The 17074-nt window shown below is 25.6% G+C and overlaps 1 protein-coding gene across 3 annotated transcripts in view; it reads left to right on the plus strand.

The window, feature by feature from the left end:
- mtt (mangetout) overlaps positions 1-17074 on the plus strand; it is a 195398-nt gene that overhangs the window by 145931 nt on the left and 32393 nt on the right. For all 3 annotated transcript variants that reach the window (XM_089220730.1, XM_089220729.1, XM_015513341.2), the window contains 4 exons: positions 895-1028; positions 3164-3489; positions 9931-10093; positions 11783-11996. In XM_089220730.1, coding sequence (XP_089076856.1) covers positions 895-1028; positions 3164-3489; positions 9931-10093; positions 11783-11996 — 837 coding nt within the window. The remainder of the gene's footprint in view (positions 1-894; positions 1029-3163; positions 3490-9930; positions 10094-11782; positions 11997-17074) is intronic.

The following is a 17074-nucleotide window of genomic DNA, read 5'->3' on the forward strand; positions in this document are numbered from 1 at the left end:
TTTCTCCGGGCAAGTCACGGTGTCCGGAGAACAAGTGCCGCCATCCCCCACTCCGGGGCATGGCAGGAACCTACGGGTGCCCCAATAGAAATTCTGCCAAAAACTCTCACCCACGTGTAAAACCAACCTACACTTCCATAAGAACCTACAGTACTACCCCCTTCCCAATGGCCTTAGTTGCCGCGGGATAATTAAAAAAAAAAAAATTTTACTCGTTTTTATGAAATAAAAAAACATGTAGGTATTATAATATTCTTATATTTGGTGTTTACTCGGATAGGAACAAAGATTTACTGAAAGCTAATTTTTAGGTACCTTTATTTCAAACGAATTCTTTATTCAATTGAAAACATTATTATTTCACATTTTTACGGTATGGCCATATCTACTCACGAAAAAAAGTACAATGAAATCTAAAAATCAATATTTTGTTAACAAATTACAACTATTTAACTCATAGTGGTTATCTCTCTTCATTTCGTTATTTAGCGCTACAACATTTTTATAATATAATAGTTTATTATCAAAAAAAAAAAAAAAAAAAAATGAATATTATTTCTAGCCATTCCACCACCCATTCTTAGAGCTTTTAAATTATATAAATTGTTAAATCAATATCTAATCGAATTTATCAGAAAACCATTTATTTAAAATGAAAATATAGAAGGTTGTCATTTTAGATAAAAAGAAACCTAAAAAAAGTAAATAATATATGTATTTATTTTTTGGAAAAAATTAATGTCACTAATTATTTTCTTTTTATAATTCAATTTTATTGAAACAAAACTCAAAATCTGACTAACTTATCTTCACCCAGTATGTTATATTGTAAAATAGTTTATATAAGCTAATATTAACGATTAAATATTATGTATATGTGTATTGTCTTCGAAGAGATGCGGTTCAAAACAGACTCATCAAATCCACCAGAATCCATTTGCAGTTTGCCGTGCCAAAAAGGCCAAGCTAAGCAATATTTGGAGGGCGAAAAATGCTGCTGGCACTGTTTCAACTGCACACAATATCAGGCAAGACAATGTTTTTAATAAAGAAAATAAACAATAACGCGATATCATTTCCATAACTCATTATTTGATGTATTCGAAAACCATTGGCATCGTTTTAGGCATACAAATAAATAAGAAATATTAGGTAGAATTATGCGTATTCATTTTTATTCTTATACCATATCGTTTCAGAGTAAGCTCCAGTATTTGATACGTTTGTTTTATTTTTTTTAACGTCATATGAGGTTATCGTATTTTTTTAAAATCTACCTACGTGAATAATTAAACATTTTAATTTATTTTTTTTCAGATTTTTTTGTTTTAATATTCTACATAGGTTTTCCACAAGCCTATAGTTTTTTTTTTACCTATTGTTCGTAAAATAAATTGTATTGTTCTGAAACAAAATGTCGAACAGTAATTCAGCCACACATAATTTTACTATAAGGATATTAGATGATTATGCGTCTAATAATATTAGCGCTTTTCGACGTAAATATTATATTTACCAGGGACCATTAAATATTTTATTTAACAAAATTCATACGAGAGAAAAATATTTATAATTTATCTTTTTATTTTGATTTAATGTTAAGCATCAGCTACATGGTTACCTATTATTTATATTATGGTATCATTAGTGTTCAAATCAACATAATGATAATATTGAGTTAAACATTATACTTTTATTTTTTATTAGGCAAACTATTCGTTCTATAATCTAAAACCCAATTCAGCCGTCCTAATATACGTTCAGTTGCAATACATTTTAAAATTAACAGTTGTTTATTTTATGATATTCAACCTCTAAGTATAATTTATTTATTTTTATCTTAACTGTATTTTTTGAGTTTACTAAAGCTTCACTTTCACTTTTTTAACTTCAATACTGAAAATATAATACTATTTATTAAGATTAATGTATTGTCAATTGTTATTGATTCATAGTAGTCGATTGACGACTAATAATTGTCAATATAATACAGCCATACTTCAAAACAGCATATAATTTAGTTTGTGATTTTCTATTTTATTTCATCGCTATATATGTTACTGTTACATATTAAAAGGTAACATTAGATTCAGTTTTTATATACTTAATTGTACCGTGTTATTTGCAAATAATTACTATAGCAAAAATCCATAACAAATTAAAATTTAAACTCAAATGCAAAATAAATTATAACAAACATCATTTTAAATTCTTTGGAACGACGTGTAAGTATACAGGGCTTAAAAAATTGAAATCTTTTAGTACAAGCTTGCTTCATTAATTGAAATTTCAAGAAAAGTAAAATCATCAACTGTAATAATTATGTTTTGAATGTTTAATAATTTTTCAAACGGCCTGTAATGTATTTAATAATTTCCAGTTTAGTTAAGAGAATTCACTGTGTGTTGTTGATTTTCTGCTCAGCAGAATTTAATTATTTACATGCGTAGTATTCCGAAGTAGTATACATCAATTTAAAAACATTTAGTATGAAATAATGAACTAAATCAATAGAATACAGGAATATTGTAACTGAAAATTATTTATTATTTAATGTTCAAGTACACACACATTTCATTTAAATTTCCATTTGCTATAAACTAGAAAAACTAATACTAACATAGTCTTAACTTTGCTTATCTTATATAGTATATATTATACTAAAATTTAAATACGAATAGTTATTGTAGGTGTATTATATTCATACAGATCATACTTCAAAATCATAATCATATATTTTCTTTTAATAATAGTTACAAAATTATTTATTTGTTCACATTTCTGAATATTAATCTAAAATATATATTCGTATTAATTAACATGGACCATGGATGTTACAGAACACTTAATTTATTTGATTTTTTAATCGTACACATTTTTAATTGGAAGCAATACACGACTCGTCTAGGTTAGCATATGTTACTTCTGAAAGACAAGAATATAATAGTTGATACCTTCAGTATAATTAACAAATTGTGATACAATTAAACACAGACATGTGCATACAATTTAGTTATAAAACGTACATATTGAGTCAGGAACAATTGTTTCAATTAAATTGATAATGGACGAGCAATTTAGTTGTTTGTGGATTCTATCCTGTTTATGCATATTGAAACTATATAGCATGATAATATAGTATTATTCGTGACCACCTTTTCAGATCCGTTCACCAACCGACGAGACCAGATGCGAAGTTTGTCCCGAGGGCACGTTACCCGACAGTAGCCGTCAACGGTGTTTGGATATTCCGGAAGCATTTTTACGAGCTGGAAGCAGTTGGGCCATTGGAGCGATGACACTGTCCGTGGCAGGTGTTTCCATCACTGTGCTAGTGATTTCTGTCTTTATCAAACACAATCACACACCAATAGTAAAGGCCGCCGGCAGAGAAGTTTCATACGTACTTTTGTCAGGCATACTGCTATGCTATCTCATCACGTTCGTGCTCGTACTCAAACCCACTGACATCGTATGTGCCATACAAAGGTAAGTCCAAAATCATTAAAATCCTTTATCTCAATTGATGTTTCCATATCGTAGTTTTCAGCACACCACATATAATATCTAAAATCAGAATAATGTTTCATCATGGAGTATGATTATTTCATCACACTCATGTTTCTAAGCATTAAAATTCAAATCATTTTTTTTTTTATTTAAGTAGTTGATGGTTTTTTCGTACCAACTACTTAAAAAAATAACCATTTCTGTCATACATTTTTTAGGCTGACTTTTTTTAGTAATTGACATTTAAAGTTTAACCAACGGTGTATGAGAAGAATGACTGTTAAAAAAAGTTTTCAAGTTTAATTAGAATAATTTTAAAAACACACAAACTTATTCGTATGGATAAATACATCACATAATATAACGCAATCAAAAAAACTTTTTTTAAATGCACAATACAACATTATTGTTCTTATAAAAATAATTAATACCTGTATGATAACTATGATGACATCGCAAAAACACAACGTTTATAAAAACAGTTATTATTTTTTTTACTTAAAAGGATTCACTTAGATATGTTGGAATAACACAATAAGTAAATATGATGGTTTATATATATTTTAACTATGAATAATATGAGGAGGGAGGCCAACCAGTGATGGAACCCGATGTGATACATTTTAGGTTAATAAAACTCTACCAATATTTTCTCTTGAATCGATGTTTGGGATTTATGAATTTTTTATTGTTTGAGATTTGTTATTTATATAGGAATACATCTTGGAGTTAAACGATCTGTAATGTTTGGTGGTTAATTGGTCAATTGATTTGATCTTAAGACTAAAGTTTAGTGTGAAGTTAGATACAAACCAAAATATGGAAGTTATCATACAGAAAGTGATCAACTGGAACACTAATACTGTACGAATTTGGAACGGCTTAGCACGGCCACAAATTTTTAACACGTATATCGTATACCTATATGAGTTGCAAAAGGGATTTATGTAATATAATACATTTAATGCGAACTGGGAGCTTTGATTTTAAAATTATACTTGGGAGGTGGTGATGTTAATTGTAATAGCTAATGGGTCTGCTGTATAAGTATTAAATAAATTTCTAAATTGGACACACCAGCTTTAACACAGAAACATGATGAGTATACATTTTTATATCGGATTATAAACAAAATATTATAATATAAGATATTGATGGGAAATATAAACGATATAAAAGTTGTTTAATTAAATTTATATTTATTTAGAAAAATACTAAATATGAAAAGTTAGTTAAAATTAATATTAAGTAATTTAGATTGATGGCTGATAAATTTGTTTTGGAAATATTAAGATATTGACCCATTGTTGGCTCAAGTATAAATAAAATGATAAGGGAATGTTATTCAATAATACTTTAATATTATATCGAGGATCAGAAAAAAAAGTATTGAGACTTTATTTTATAATTGAGGTAATTATAAAAAATTAAATAGAATAAATTAGGTCCACCTATATAGGTATAACTATTTGAAATTTAAATTAGAGAAGGTGTCTATAGTGTTATGAAATATAATGCAAATTAACAACAATTTACGTTGCTTATGTTTAAATTAAAGTTCCATTGTTAAAAATATAATATGATTGAAATGTGCTTTATAAATGTATGCTCATAAAGGGTAAATAATGTGCTTATATTTTAAATACATTCCTCAGTCAAGCAGCATCATTATTATGTTAAACAATTAGAAATATTAATTGTTAGAAAATAACAATGTTTAATTAATGATCAAATATTTTACGCATCAAAATGTCAGAGATATTAAAATTATATTTAATTTTTTAGTGCTCCGTCGAAATTGGGATGCATGATACTAAAAATAAAAAAAAACAGTAAAAATACCGAAATAAAAGTAATGCTTCTATAGATTATCTAAATGGCATTTACAAAGGCAACTTGCAATAATTTGTTTTTGTTATTTCCACTACTAACCTTAGAGGAAGAATTACCTCAAAATTGAAGTTAAATGTATATTAATCAACTTTTTATAATTTTTTTTTTCATTTAAGCTCCATTATTAAATTATCAGTCAAAGCTACGGAACACGATTAAAATATAACTTGGTATACTATTTATTTTAAAGCTTAAAATTTTATCCAATTTTATATATCAATTATATACACATATTATATGTTTATATGACTATATTTTTATTGGTATATTTACAAGAAAAAATGTGCTTAGCAAACGTTCTAAACCATTCGAAAAAATATATAACCAGCAAGGTATACAAGCTATATTTACTGGTAGTATAACTATAAATTAAGTGTAACTTTTTATATAAAAGATATAAAATCGTTATATATGACCAGCAATTCTGGTCAAAGACAGTTTGACAGCCTAAATTTATGAGTACATTTAATGGAATTGCTATTAAAGCGATTACGTTTTCAATTATAACAGGTACAATAGGTTGAATTTACTTTTGCTAAAATTTATTATCAATTAACATTTTCAAAAATTTTTAATTCTTAACTATTAAAATTGAATATTTCTTCTATCTTATTACTGTTGCCTATAAAATTTGCACGTTTTTGTGATATTGATAATTTTGTAATCATTCAACGCTCAAAATCTAAAAATATACAATTTATAACAAACATAGCTTGTAGGTAATTTTGTCAACTTAAATAGTGTTCAGAAAAAATAAATTTTAAACAAACTTGAAAAATTGATTGATTATCAATATTAGTATATTTAACTACAATAACCGCGGTTTTTCAAAAGAAGTTATAATTTTTTTTTTCTTGAAATGCAACACAAGTAAATATTTTATAGTTCAATTCAAAAATAATGATTTTTTGAGGTTATTAATTTTACATAATCTTCTATAAATACTACTATTTTTTTTTCACCAAGTAGGTAACAAATTTATAACTATTTGAATTCATCATGTATGTATGTTCCAGGTATATCGTACCTATACTAAATTTTTATACACCAAGAAGTACATTAACTTAAAGTTTAACTTTAAATTAACTTTTCAGTCACTTAACCAAATAACTTAAATAATAGCTATGATTCATGCGACTGATAAAATACAATATAGAATCTATTTAAATTGCCTACTGAAAGTAATATGTAGTATATTTAAACGATTAAATTATAAAAACATATTTTTCAAAAACAAAGAGCCTTATATCCACAAAATAATAGTTAATTTTAACAATATATATTATTTGTAACTATACTCAGCCATAAAAAATGTAGGTACTTACCACATAGCATAACATTTATTATTATGGGCATTCCCCAAGTTCGTGAGGACTTCTTTATGCTGTCCAATTATGCAATGATTAAATTTCTCTATTAAAATGTCCAATCATTACATTACGTCGTTGAACATCGTTTAGTTTTCCAATTCAAACCTGAATAATGATACATAATATTAAATGTCCAGTATTTCATGCTAATGTTCAATAAACAAAAACGTAAGCTCTTAAGAAGGTAATTAATTCATGTTTATATTTCATTTTATCTTAATCTAAAAAATTATTAACCTTTACCACCCTTTCATTTGTGAGCTTGTTTGACGTCATATTATAGTTTAAATTAGTTTAGTTTATTAACAACCGAAAAACTAACGACTAACACAATATCAAATTTTATAAAAATTCATAACAGTTGGGGTAACCAACTTGAATATAAATTATAGGAATTGACATAAAATATTCCTAAAAAATCAAAAAGAAATAACGAAATAATAAAGTAAAAGATAATTAATTAACTGCATTATTCAAATATATAACAAAAGATTCGATTGATTTTTGTTAGCCTTTCAAAAAATGTGCAATCAACAGTGTCTAACACTCAGAAACATGATGGACCGATGAATTTGTGGGGGATATTTTCTAGATTACAAATTGCTTTTATTTTGGGATTTTTTATTTTCTAGGATGTTGTTATAGAAAGAGACTAACCATGATCTAGTGCATGACCCAAATTGTTGGAAAAACTCTGAAAAAATCCCATCAACACCATCAGATTTTCCGTTCTTTAGCTTAGTTAAAGCTAAGAAAATCTGTTGTTAATTTGTTATGTGAATAGGGCTGATATCATACCTCTTTTATCAGCTTTTTCTTCAAGTGTAGAATTATTTTTATTAGTACTCGCTATGAGATTCAGAATTATATTTAAAAACTTAGGTTTTTGGCATCCATCAGATTTGTATCAACATACTTGGTACTAAAAAAAAGGACTTGATATAATAATAATGAAACTACGACAGCATACCAAGTCACCTTTGATGATATTATTCCACTGTGATACAAATTGTAATACTTTAGCAAGTCCTATTTTAATTTTGTAAAAAAAGTTTTGATATTGATTAATGTCTCTTCTGTTATTTACTTGATCGGACATTTTTTTTTAAATACCTATGAATATATGCACAAGTAAAAACTTTAGAATATGGAAATTTTTATTAATCATACCATAAGTTTATTTTAAAAAAAACGCCTCGATTACATTTTATAAATATGGTAAACACTTTAAAATTTTATAAATAATGCATAAATAAAATCAGATTAACCAAATCTCATAATTTTAAAACGGTGGAAGATCTAAAAACTTATTATAAAATTGTTTTATTATGAAAACGAAATTTTATGATAGTAATCATATAAATACCTCTTAACATATAATTATTAATAATGACCTTTTTCAATTTTTTAAGCTTTCTTAAACTTAAATAATTTAACATCATTTTAAATAAAAAAATTTAATTAGGTCAGCTCGTAATATTAAAACTATTTATTTTTATTTTCAAAGTAAATGTTTGTATAAAGAACAGAGAGAATTATTAAATACATAATTTCATAATGCATAATTTTGAATTTTACCACTTAATATTAATATGTGATTTTATTTGTTTCAATTTTGTTGTTAAAATCTTTAAAGATTAGGATGAATGTTTAAACAAAATATAAAACATTTATAATTTATTCCAAATAATCATTAATGTGCTTTTTACTATCTGCTAACAATGAAGCTCATATAAATAAGAAATAATTAGAAAAATAATAATAATAATAATTAAATTGATTAATTTTAAATTTACCCTTCGCAATTCGCTAGTCTCGTTAGTTTAGTTTCAAATAAAAGAAAAAATATTCTGTGATGAATATATATTTTACAATTGTATTGGGCAAAATACTTTAAATCATTTATCATACTAACACGGTGACATATTGCGCATATAATATTACCATATATTAGTATCTTATTATTAAATTTCCTTTTTATAAAGGAACTATACACAAAGTTGTTCAGTATAAAATGTATTTTAACACGTTGATACTCCTCTAAATATTCAGCTACATTTTTTGCCAACCATAACTGATAAGTTAGTAGTATAGTATAACTTTTATTGGTTGGAACTTCGGAACTTAGCTGACTTTTGATTACAAATCTCGTTAATATTAATGAAATCTTATAGTTTTTAAATTACTTCAGTTTTCAGAAATGATTCACAGTGTATTTTATTCGTGTCACACATTCAATGTCTTTAATAATATACAATTGCTATATTCATGAAACTGTTACCATAAAATATAATTCAGTGAACCAAAATGACAATATTTCATCATTTTGACAGTTTTAATTAAACATCACAGCATTTACGAAGATATTAATTTCATTTATTAATTAGCTCTGTTCTAACCTTAAATTAGAATATGTACATACTATTTTAATTCGATTAAAAAAACTTCACGTATTGTGTATACATACATATGTTTGTGCAAGTACCTTCGTAGTATTTAATATTTCGAAACATTTTCTTTAAAAATACATTATTATAATACAATTTTCTAAATAATTAAAATCTCATCTTAATTTTAAATTACATAGTGAGTAATTAGTTTAAATTATCAAATTAACTTTGCAATAATAATTAGCATACTAGCAAACTAACTTAGGCATTATATCCTCAAGTGAAGTGTTTATATTATTTTAGTTGATCTACTAGAATTATATATTATAAAAGATATATTAGGTGTAATTAAACATTGGAACTTATTTGAATTCATACGCATTTTATGTTTAATTTTAATATAATTTATGTAAATCTTTCTTTATTCTAGCATTCAGTTTTAACTTTCGTGTTAAGATTTTTTTATCATGACCCAATTCAGTGTAAGAATAAACCTTGTTATAATTTTCAAGTAAAAAGTTCAAAATTCTGAATTTATTTATTTGTCTGGATATAAAGTTATTTCGGATTTTTTTAGATGCCATGTTAAAAGTTTCATATATTATACTTACAAACATAATTATAAAGTTTCTAAAATTTACGTTTACTCAAACCGTAAACATAAAATATTCAAACTATTGAAAGAATCAACATATGCTCACGTTTATAAAATATGATAAAATAGCTATAAACGCCTTTATATTTTATTCGTTAATTTAATGTTTCAGATTCGGTGTTGGATTCTGTTTTACTGTTGTGTACGCTGCGTTGTTAACGAAAACAAATCGTATATCACGCATATTCAATGCTGGACGGCGAACCGTTAAACGTCCTAATTTTATATCACCAAAATCTCAACTGGTCATCTGCACAGGTCTCATATCGATACAAGTATGTTATTTTTGTGTACCTTATTGAGAAAGATATTTTGAAGTTGTATTTGTTTAACTTCTACAAAACAATACGGTAGTTTAAATATTCAATACATTACAATATTATATGTTTATGACATAAAAATATATTTAAATTGTATTGAAATAAATCATTTTATTTCTATGTTCTAAGATTATTATTGATTTCAAATCTACTGTTTAAAACTAGTCGAGATTTCTCAACAAATTATTCTTAATTTTCTTCTAAATAAATTATTTTGTTTGATATTCACAAAACGTAATACGTCGGTAGATATTTAATAACTATAAAACAAAAATAGAAGAAGACGTTAAACCATTAATTTATTTCCTTACCTATCTGTGAAAATGTAATTGCATATTATACTAGGTTGTTTTTTAGAAACCTATTGTTTAAATAACGAAAAACAAATTACGATTTATCAAATCATAAAATGTATTCAATTAAACATGTATTTAAAATAAGATGTGATTTTCCTTATGTCAAGGATATAATATTATGTCCGGTCGATATTTTGACTAGTCCATTTGGCTTCCGTTTTCTCAAACAGTTCCCGTCTTACACAAAAAGTACAATTTCCATGCGGCTACGGCTCCTGTTTTTGACATCACAAATTTCTTCTCACTTTATACAGACTTAGGACTACCTCAAAAGATGTAAGGTTAAATGCATTAGTGTTTTTAAATTTTATATGAAAAATAAATTACAAAATTTAGCACTATAATAATATTTCAGGCTAAAGATAAATTATTGAGGTACTCATTTTTTAAATAATATATTACATTCGAGATATTTTAATAGTTTTTAATTCATCAATAAAGACCCCGGAAAATTCTTGTTTTTTTTTTAATTTTCTGCTAGATGTATTGACAAGACTACAAGCTTTGATTTGTGTCTCGGATCGTATTTCGGTCAGTATTTGAATTATTTTAAGGATACGGTGAAATAAACATTATTGATTTCACTGTTGAATATACAATGGAACGATTCTCAGTCATTTTAAGTCTAAGTTGGGGAAGACGTATATTTAGGTCATGTTATATGATAGAAATGGCTATCTCTTTCTATTTAAAGCTCATATTATTGTCACCAATTAGCCATATATACTAGTTTAGCCCACCAAATACACTATTGATTTTAAATTTAGAATTTATGTTATCAAGTACCGGAAGCGTTTAGGAATTTACGTATTTATGAAATTTTTTTCGATGGGAGTTGTTAGGGATTTTACTAACAATAGATGGAAACCGTTTGGGTTACACCGAATTTTAAAAATTTTAAAAACATATATTATATTGTTATATCGTGTTTAATGAATTATTTATCTACGTACATATTATACGCATACAATAATATAATATATATATTATTTTAATCAAAAAAAAATTCACTCACTTACTGTTTTACTAGAAAATATTTCATATTTAAAAATAGCGATGATCACGTATAGAATTAACTACAGTATGCGAATCTTTATAGTTTGAGTTATGATGATTTTTTAAAAATTTCACAAAATACAAAATATGTTGTATTATATATCATGCGCGTGTTGGCACACACTAATAGTGTCGAAAACAAATGAAACAAATAAAACAAACTGTCTATAATGTAATGTTACGAAAACATCCGTACCTATACACACGTTTCGTATGGACGACCACGTTTCAGGTGCTCATCAACGGTGTATGGATGCTGGTCAGTCCGCCAAAAGTCATACACTATTACCCCAGCAGAGAATCGAACATACTAGTCTGCTCATCATTCATCAACACATCGTACGTGATAGCATTTGGATACCCAATAGTATTGATTGTCGTGTGCACCGTATACGCCGTGCTCACCAGAAACATCCCGGAAGCTTTCAACGAATCCAAGCACATCGGTGAGTGATTACTTGTGGGCCGTTTATTTAATATCTAAGTTTAGATAAACTATGACAATAAGCACTGCGATCTCTAGATATTGTCGTAAATTACCCGAGTTTACGAGGTAGGTACTATTCAACATACTGCATGATATTATCCAGAAATTGCCATCAATTACCTTCGTAAAATCGACATTGTTAGTGATAAATTAAATAGTCTCGAGAATTTATCGACATATTATATCAACGGTTATTGTGTAATGTTTTAAATTATCAGAAATTACAAGACAAGTTGTTGTTATATTTATAATATTATACTATTTTCCTTATATTAAATCATCTATGCATGATGATTGAAATGAAAAAGTTAGAATTTTGAAAACATTACGGTTTATTGTAAATAGAAAAATAATAAAAATGTTACTCAATAATAATAAGTAGGTGCGTAATAAAATTAACTTTAATATTATACGATTTAAAAAAAAATAGATTTGTTATTATACCCAAACTGTATAATGATTTTAATCCAGAAAAATATTCACATATTTAACCCTATACAGTATACACTTACATTTTTTCTTTTATCTTAAACTAAAATAGAGCTGGACAATTGGTAGATAATACAAAGAGCTCATCGAGTAGCTACAAAATATAAAATTTCAAAATAAAAAAAATTAATTGACTATTTTTAGTAATTTAGCTAAATTTTTTTTAACAATGCAGATCTCTCAAATTGGATACCAAATTTGGTTGTTTAGGGTTTTATTAGTATCACTTTGTCATGTTGTCTAGAAGAAATGCAATAAAAAGTTTCAGACTTTTACCTTTAAATACAGTTCATTCACTATAAAGACCTTTAAAATTGTATATCCCAAAAAAACACACACACCAAACATATTGTGTGTAAATAAATACACAAAAGACATAAAAGTAAAAACTGCAAATACCTATTAAAAAAAATTATTATTTTAAGTAAATCGCTATCTGATTATTCTGAAAATTTATGAACTTAACAACAATTTATGTAAGTAACCACTTTCTAATTTAAATTTAAATACCATATTATAGTTATTCTTGATCAAATAAAATTGAAATACAACCACATCATATAAGTTAAAAATAGAAAATTCACAAAGCACTCATTCTTAAATCGATCACATTCATACTCAAAAATCAAAAACATCATTATAAAACCAATAATACTCATCGTTATCTCCGAATTTAAATGCATTTAACATAATAATATAAGTATCGTAAACATCGTTTCTATTGGATTCAGTTAGTTTATATATTTTTTTAGCATTTATGTAAACAATTAACTGAAGCAGTAGCCCGATTTCAATATTTTATTCATGGTTTCCAACCTTTCTCTTTACTAAATCCCCCCCACCCCATCCATCACACATAGGTACTACATACACACAAATATACATACAACCATCTACTATAATTTACGAGACTATTTTATTTTAAAAACGCAAAAAACTTATTCTTCTGCTAAATCACCAATTTCTTAAATGGAACTTAACAGACTGTCCTTACGATATTTTTACCTATGAGTTCGGGGGAGTGGTAGTAATAACTACAAGTAAGGGATGATGTTGACGGTGGTGTACGTGCGTGTGAGTAGTACTCCGAAAATTCTATATATTGGCCTATTTCAGAGTTTAGGCATGTTTTAAAAATAACAAATACGTTTCGTTGTAATCGCTACACTATCAAATTAATTACTTTATCTTCTAGACTCTAACGCATGGTATACAATTCTATACGATCCAATGATAGGCGTACGAAAAACCATTATTATTGCACGTATCAGAAATTACTATATTGTATTTATGTTTCTCACAAAATGTCTACTTTATTATTTATGTCGAGGCAAACCATTTTATCTTTTTACGGTTAAATATTTCTTATGGTGTATATCGAAAAAATAAAAATGTATGGTTTTCAATCATAACTTCGGTATTTATTACAATAGGTACCTGTTACATTTAAAAAAAAAAAAACACTTAAAATAATTTCCACTTTATAATTCATAACGATTTTTGAATTTTTTTAGCTTAAAATTAAAATAAATAAATAAAATGAATGTGTAGAACTCAATATGTTAGCACCTGTATATTACTGGAAGTTATAATAACTGCCAAGGTACATTTGTTATCTACTTGTGAGTTGTGTATTTACAACTTAAGTGTGGACTCCAGACGATAGAATGAAGTTGTAATTTATAACCTGATCGTTAAGTCAACTTAATATACAAAAATTATGATCACAAAAAAAAAATAGTAATAATATAACACATCAGATGGAAGCTCTTAGAATTGTGAAGAATTACTTAATGAAAACAGATGTTAATACAGTATTTTCGGTGAATTTGGTTACTACTAGCTGTTATCAATGTTGTTCGAGATTTTGTGGGATGTTAAAAATTTTAAGTTGTCACCTGTTTATCTTTTAAGCAAATTATAACTAAAAAGTGAAAGAATAAATTAAGACATTAATATGCATAATTTAATTCACTATACAAAATTATACTTAAAGTTGTAAAGTTTTTCATGAATTGTATTTATGTTATATATATTACACTATATATATATATTCACAAACAATTAATATTTAAGATAATCATATATTATTTTCTCAATATAAATTAAAGTAGATAATTATTTCAGAGTAAATAGTTAATTTAGAATAGGCACCAATAATTTGTTTGAATAATTTAGGTAGTAAGAATAATTGTAAAATGTTTCATTGTTAATCATGGTTATATCAATTACAAATCAATTATATTTATCGACAACTACATCACCATAAATTTTCTGAGATAACTAGAATAACATATTTTTACTTATATAAAAGCCACATGGTACAACATCAAATTTCCATTAGCTTATCCCAGACTTATTTCTGTTAAATAGATTTAAATTACTTAATATATATAATTTTTTTTTTATTAAAACGAAATATACCCTTTGCGTTATATGCCATAATATTTTTTTTTGTCATCTACATGAATTCAAAAACTAGTATAAATGAATCAAATTGTATCAATGTAATACATCTAATATACATACTAATATAGTACCAATTGAGTTTTAATCAATTTTTCATTTTAATATTTTAATGTTTGTTTTAGTAAATGTATACCAAAATATTTCTAGATCAACTTTTTAAATAGGTACCATTTTTGGTATTTTTGTTTTAAAATACTTGCTACTGTAATTAGTAGGTACTAACTTCGTATCTGTCTTTTTTTCTTTTAATCGATTTTAGCGTTTTTACTTATCGTCATTATAAATATATTAATATTTAATTATATGCAAAGAATAATTTAATTCAAACTGACAATGTGACTAGGATTATAAACGTGCTGATTGTTAAAGTTGAGTGTCACGTTTTTATGTCCAAAAATACTTTGACAATGGGACGTCATGTCTTAGAGTAGTCAACAATTGACAATTTATCATTACGAGTTTTGTATTGCTGTAATTCACTCAAGCATAAACATAACACAGAACTGTATATTATGTATATTATAAATTTAAAGTTAAAAATAACGAGTATAGATAAAAATAAATATATCTACATTATTTATATTATTATATTGGTACGTGAAAAACATAAATTTAAAATTTAATGAAAAACATTGCTACTTTTTAAAAATAATCGTGAAATAAGTATATATAATGGACATCAATAATATTTATTTGATGGTGAATATAAAATATAATACGAAAAACGATTCTGAACGGAGATGATTTGTCAGTCTAAGATATATTATATTTAAATATTATGGATATTTCAATTCATTATAATTCATTATTTTTATTATAAATATTTTGAAACAAATATTTTATTTTTCAATTAAGACGCATTTTGCATAAGGTATGGTTAATCAATTTTTCCAAAAACATTGCACGTAGTTATCATAATATTCATAATACCTTGTATTATCATAGATATACATATACCTGGTTTGAGGGTAAATCGTTATCATTACGCGATTTCATAAAAATTTAAAACTCAAACGCTCAAAACATTTTTCATATAATGACGCATCAAATTTTCTCTATAGCTATTTGAAACAAAAATTACGGAAAACTTAGTGTTAAATTTAATAACATTAGATATAAATACAAACAAGATTATGAATTTTTAACTACAAAATAATTTGCAAATATTCACGGTTTTGACGAATTTTTGTCAATATTTGAAATTCAAAAGCTAATAAAAATTTAATTTGAATTTCCGGGAGACATTTTTTTTGTGATAAAGATTGAAAAATTTGTAAGGAATCATGTATTAAATTTTCAAATCTTAGATTTAAACAGAACATTTTTATGAATTTCTAGCTTAAAACAACTTTGCGATTTTTACGTATTTTGTCAAAATTTAAAATTTGAATGATTATAAAAAAAAATGTGACTATGAATTAATTTATTTTTCAACTGCTATTGTAACAATATGTTAAATACAAGAGCCTTGTATTAAACTTTCAAGATTTTCTAATCAAAAAATAAATTTTTATCGATATTAATTTAAAAAAAACTAATAATGATCGAAAATTGCATATACCTATGAATAGTTCGACTTAAGTCAAACATTTTTGAAAATTTCATGTATCAATGGTCATTTGTTTTAAAGTTACATCAAAAATCAAAATCGATTTTGTCGAAAACTGATTGTGCGTAAAATTTCCCGTTTTTCCCTTAATTTTTAGTTTGTTTATCCCGATTATTTACAAAAATATTAAGAATACTTTTGACCACCAAAGTACCTACTAGATTCATTTTCTGATCGAATAACGTACTGAAGTCAAAAATCGAAGCACTTTTACTGCCCCAAAACGTGATGACAGACACAAAAAAAAATATATTCATGGTTTCGACGAATTTTTGTCAATATTTGAACTTCAAATGCTAATAAAAAATTGTGCCTAGGTATTCTTATAATTTTTTAATCACTATAAGAATAACCTATGAGAAACTTTATATTAAAATTTCAAGTATTTTGATAGGGGCAAAAAAATTTTATCAACACTTCAAAAAAAAATTTTCAGTAAAATTGAAAATTTCAGTTATCTATAAATATCT

The sequence above is a fragment of the Diuraphis noxia genome, unplaced genomic scaffold, assembly GCF_037042655.1.
Source record: "Diuraphis noxia isolate RWA-SAM2 unplaced genomic scaffold, SU_Dnox_SAM2 contig0002, whole genome shotgun sequence".
In the NCBI taxonomy this organism is placed as follows: domain Eukaryota; kingdom Metazoa; phylum Arthropoda; class Insecta; order Hemiptera; family Aphididae; genus Diuraphis; species Diuraphis noxia.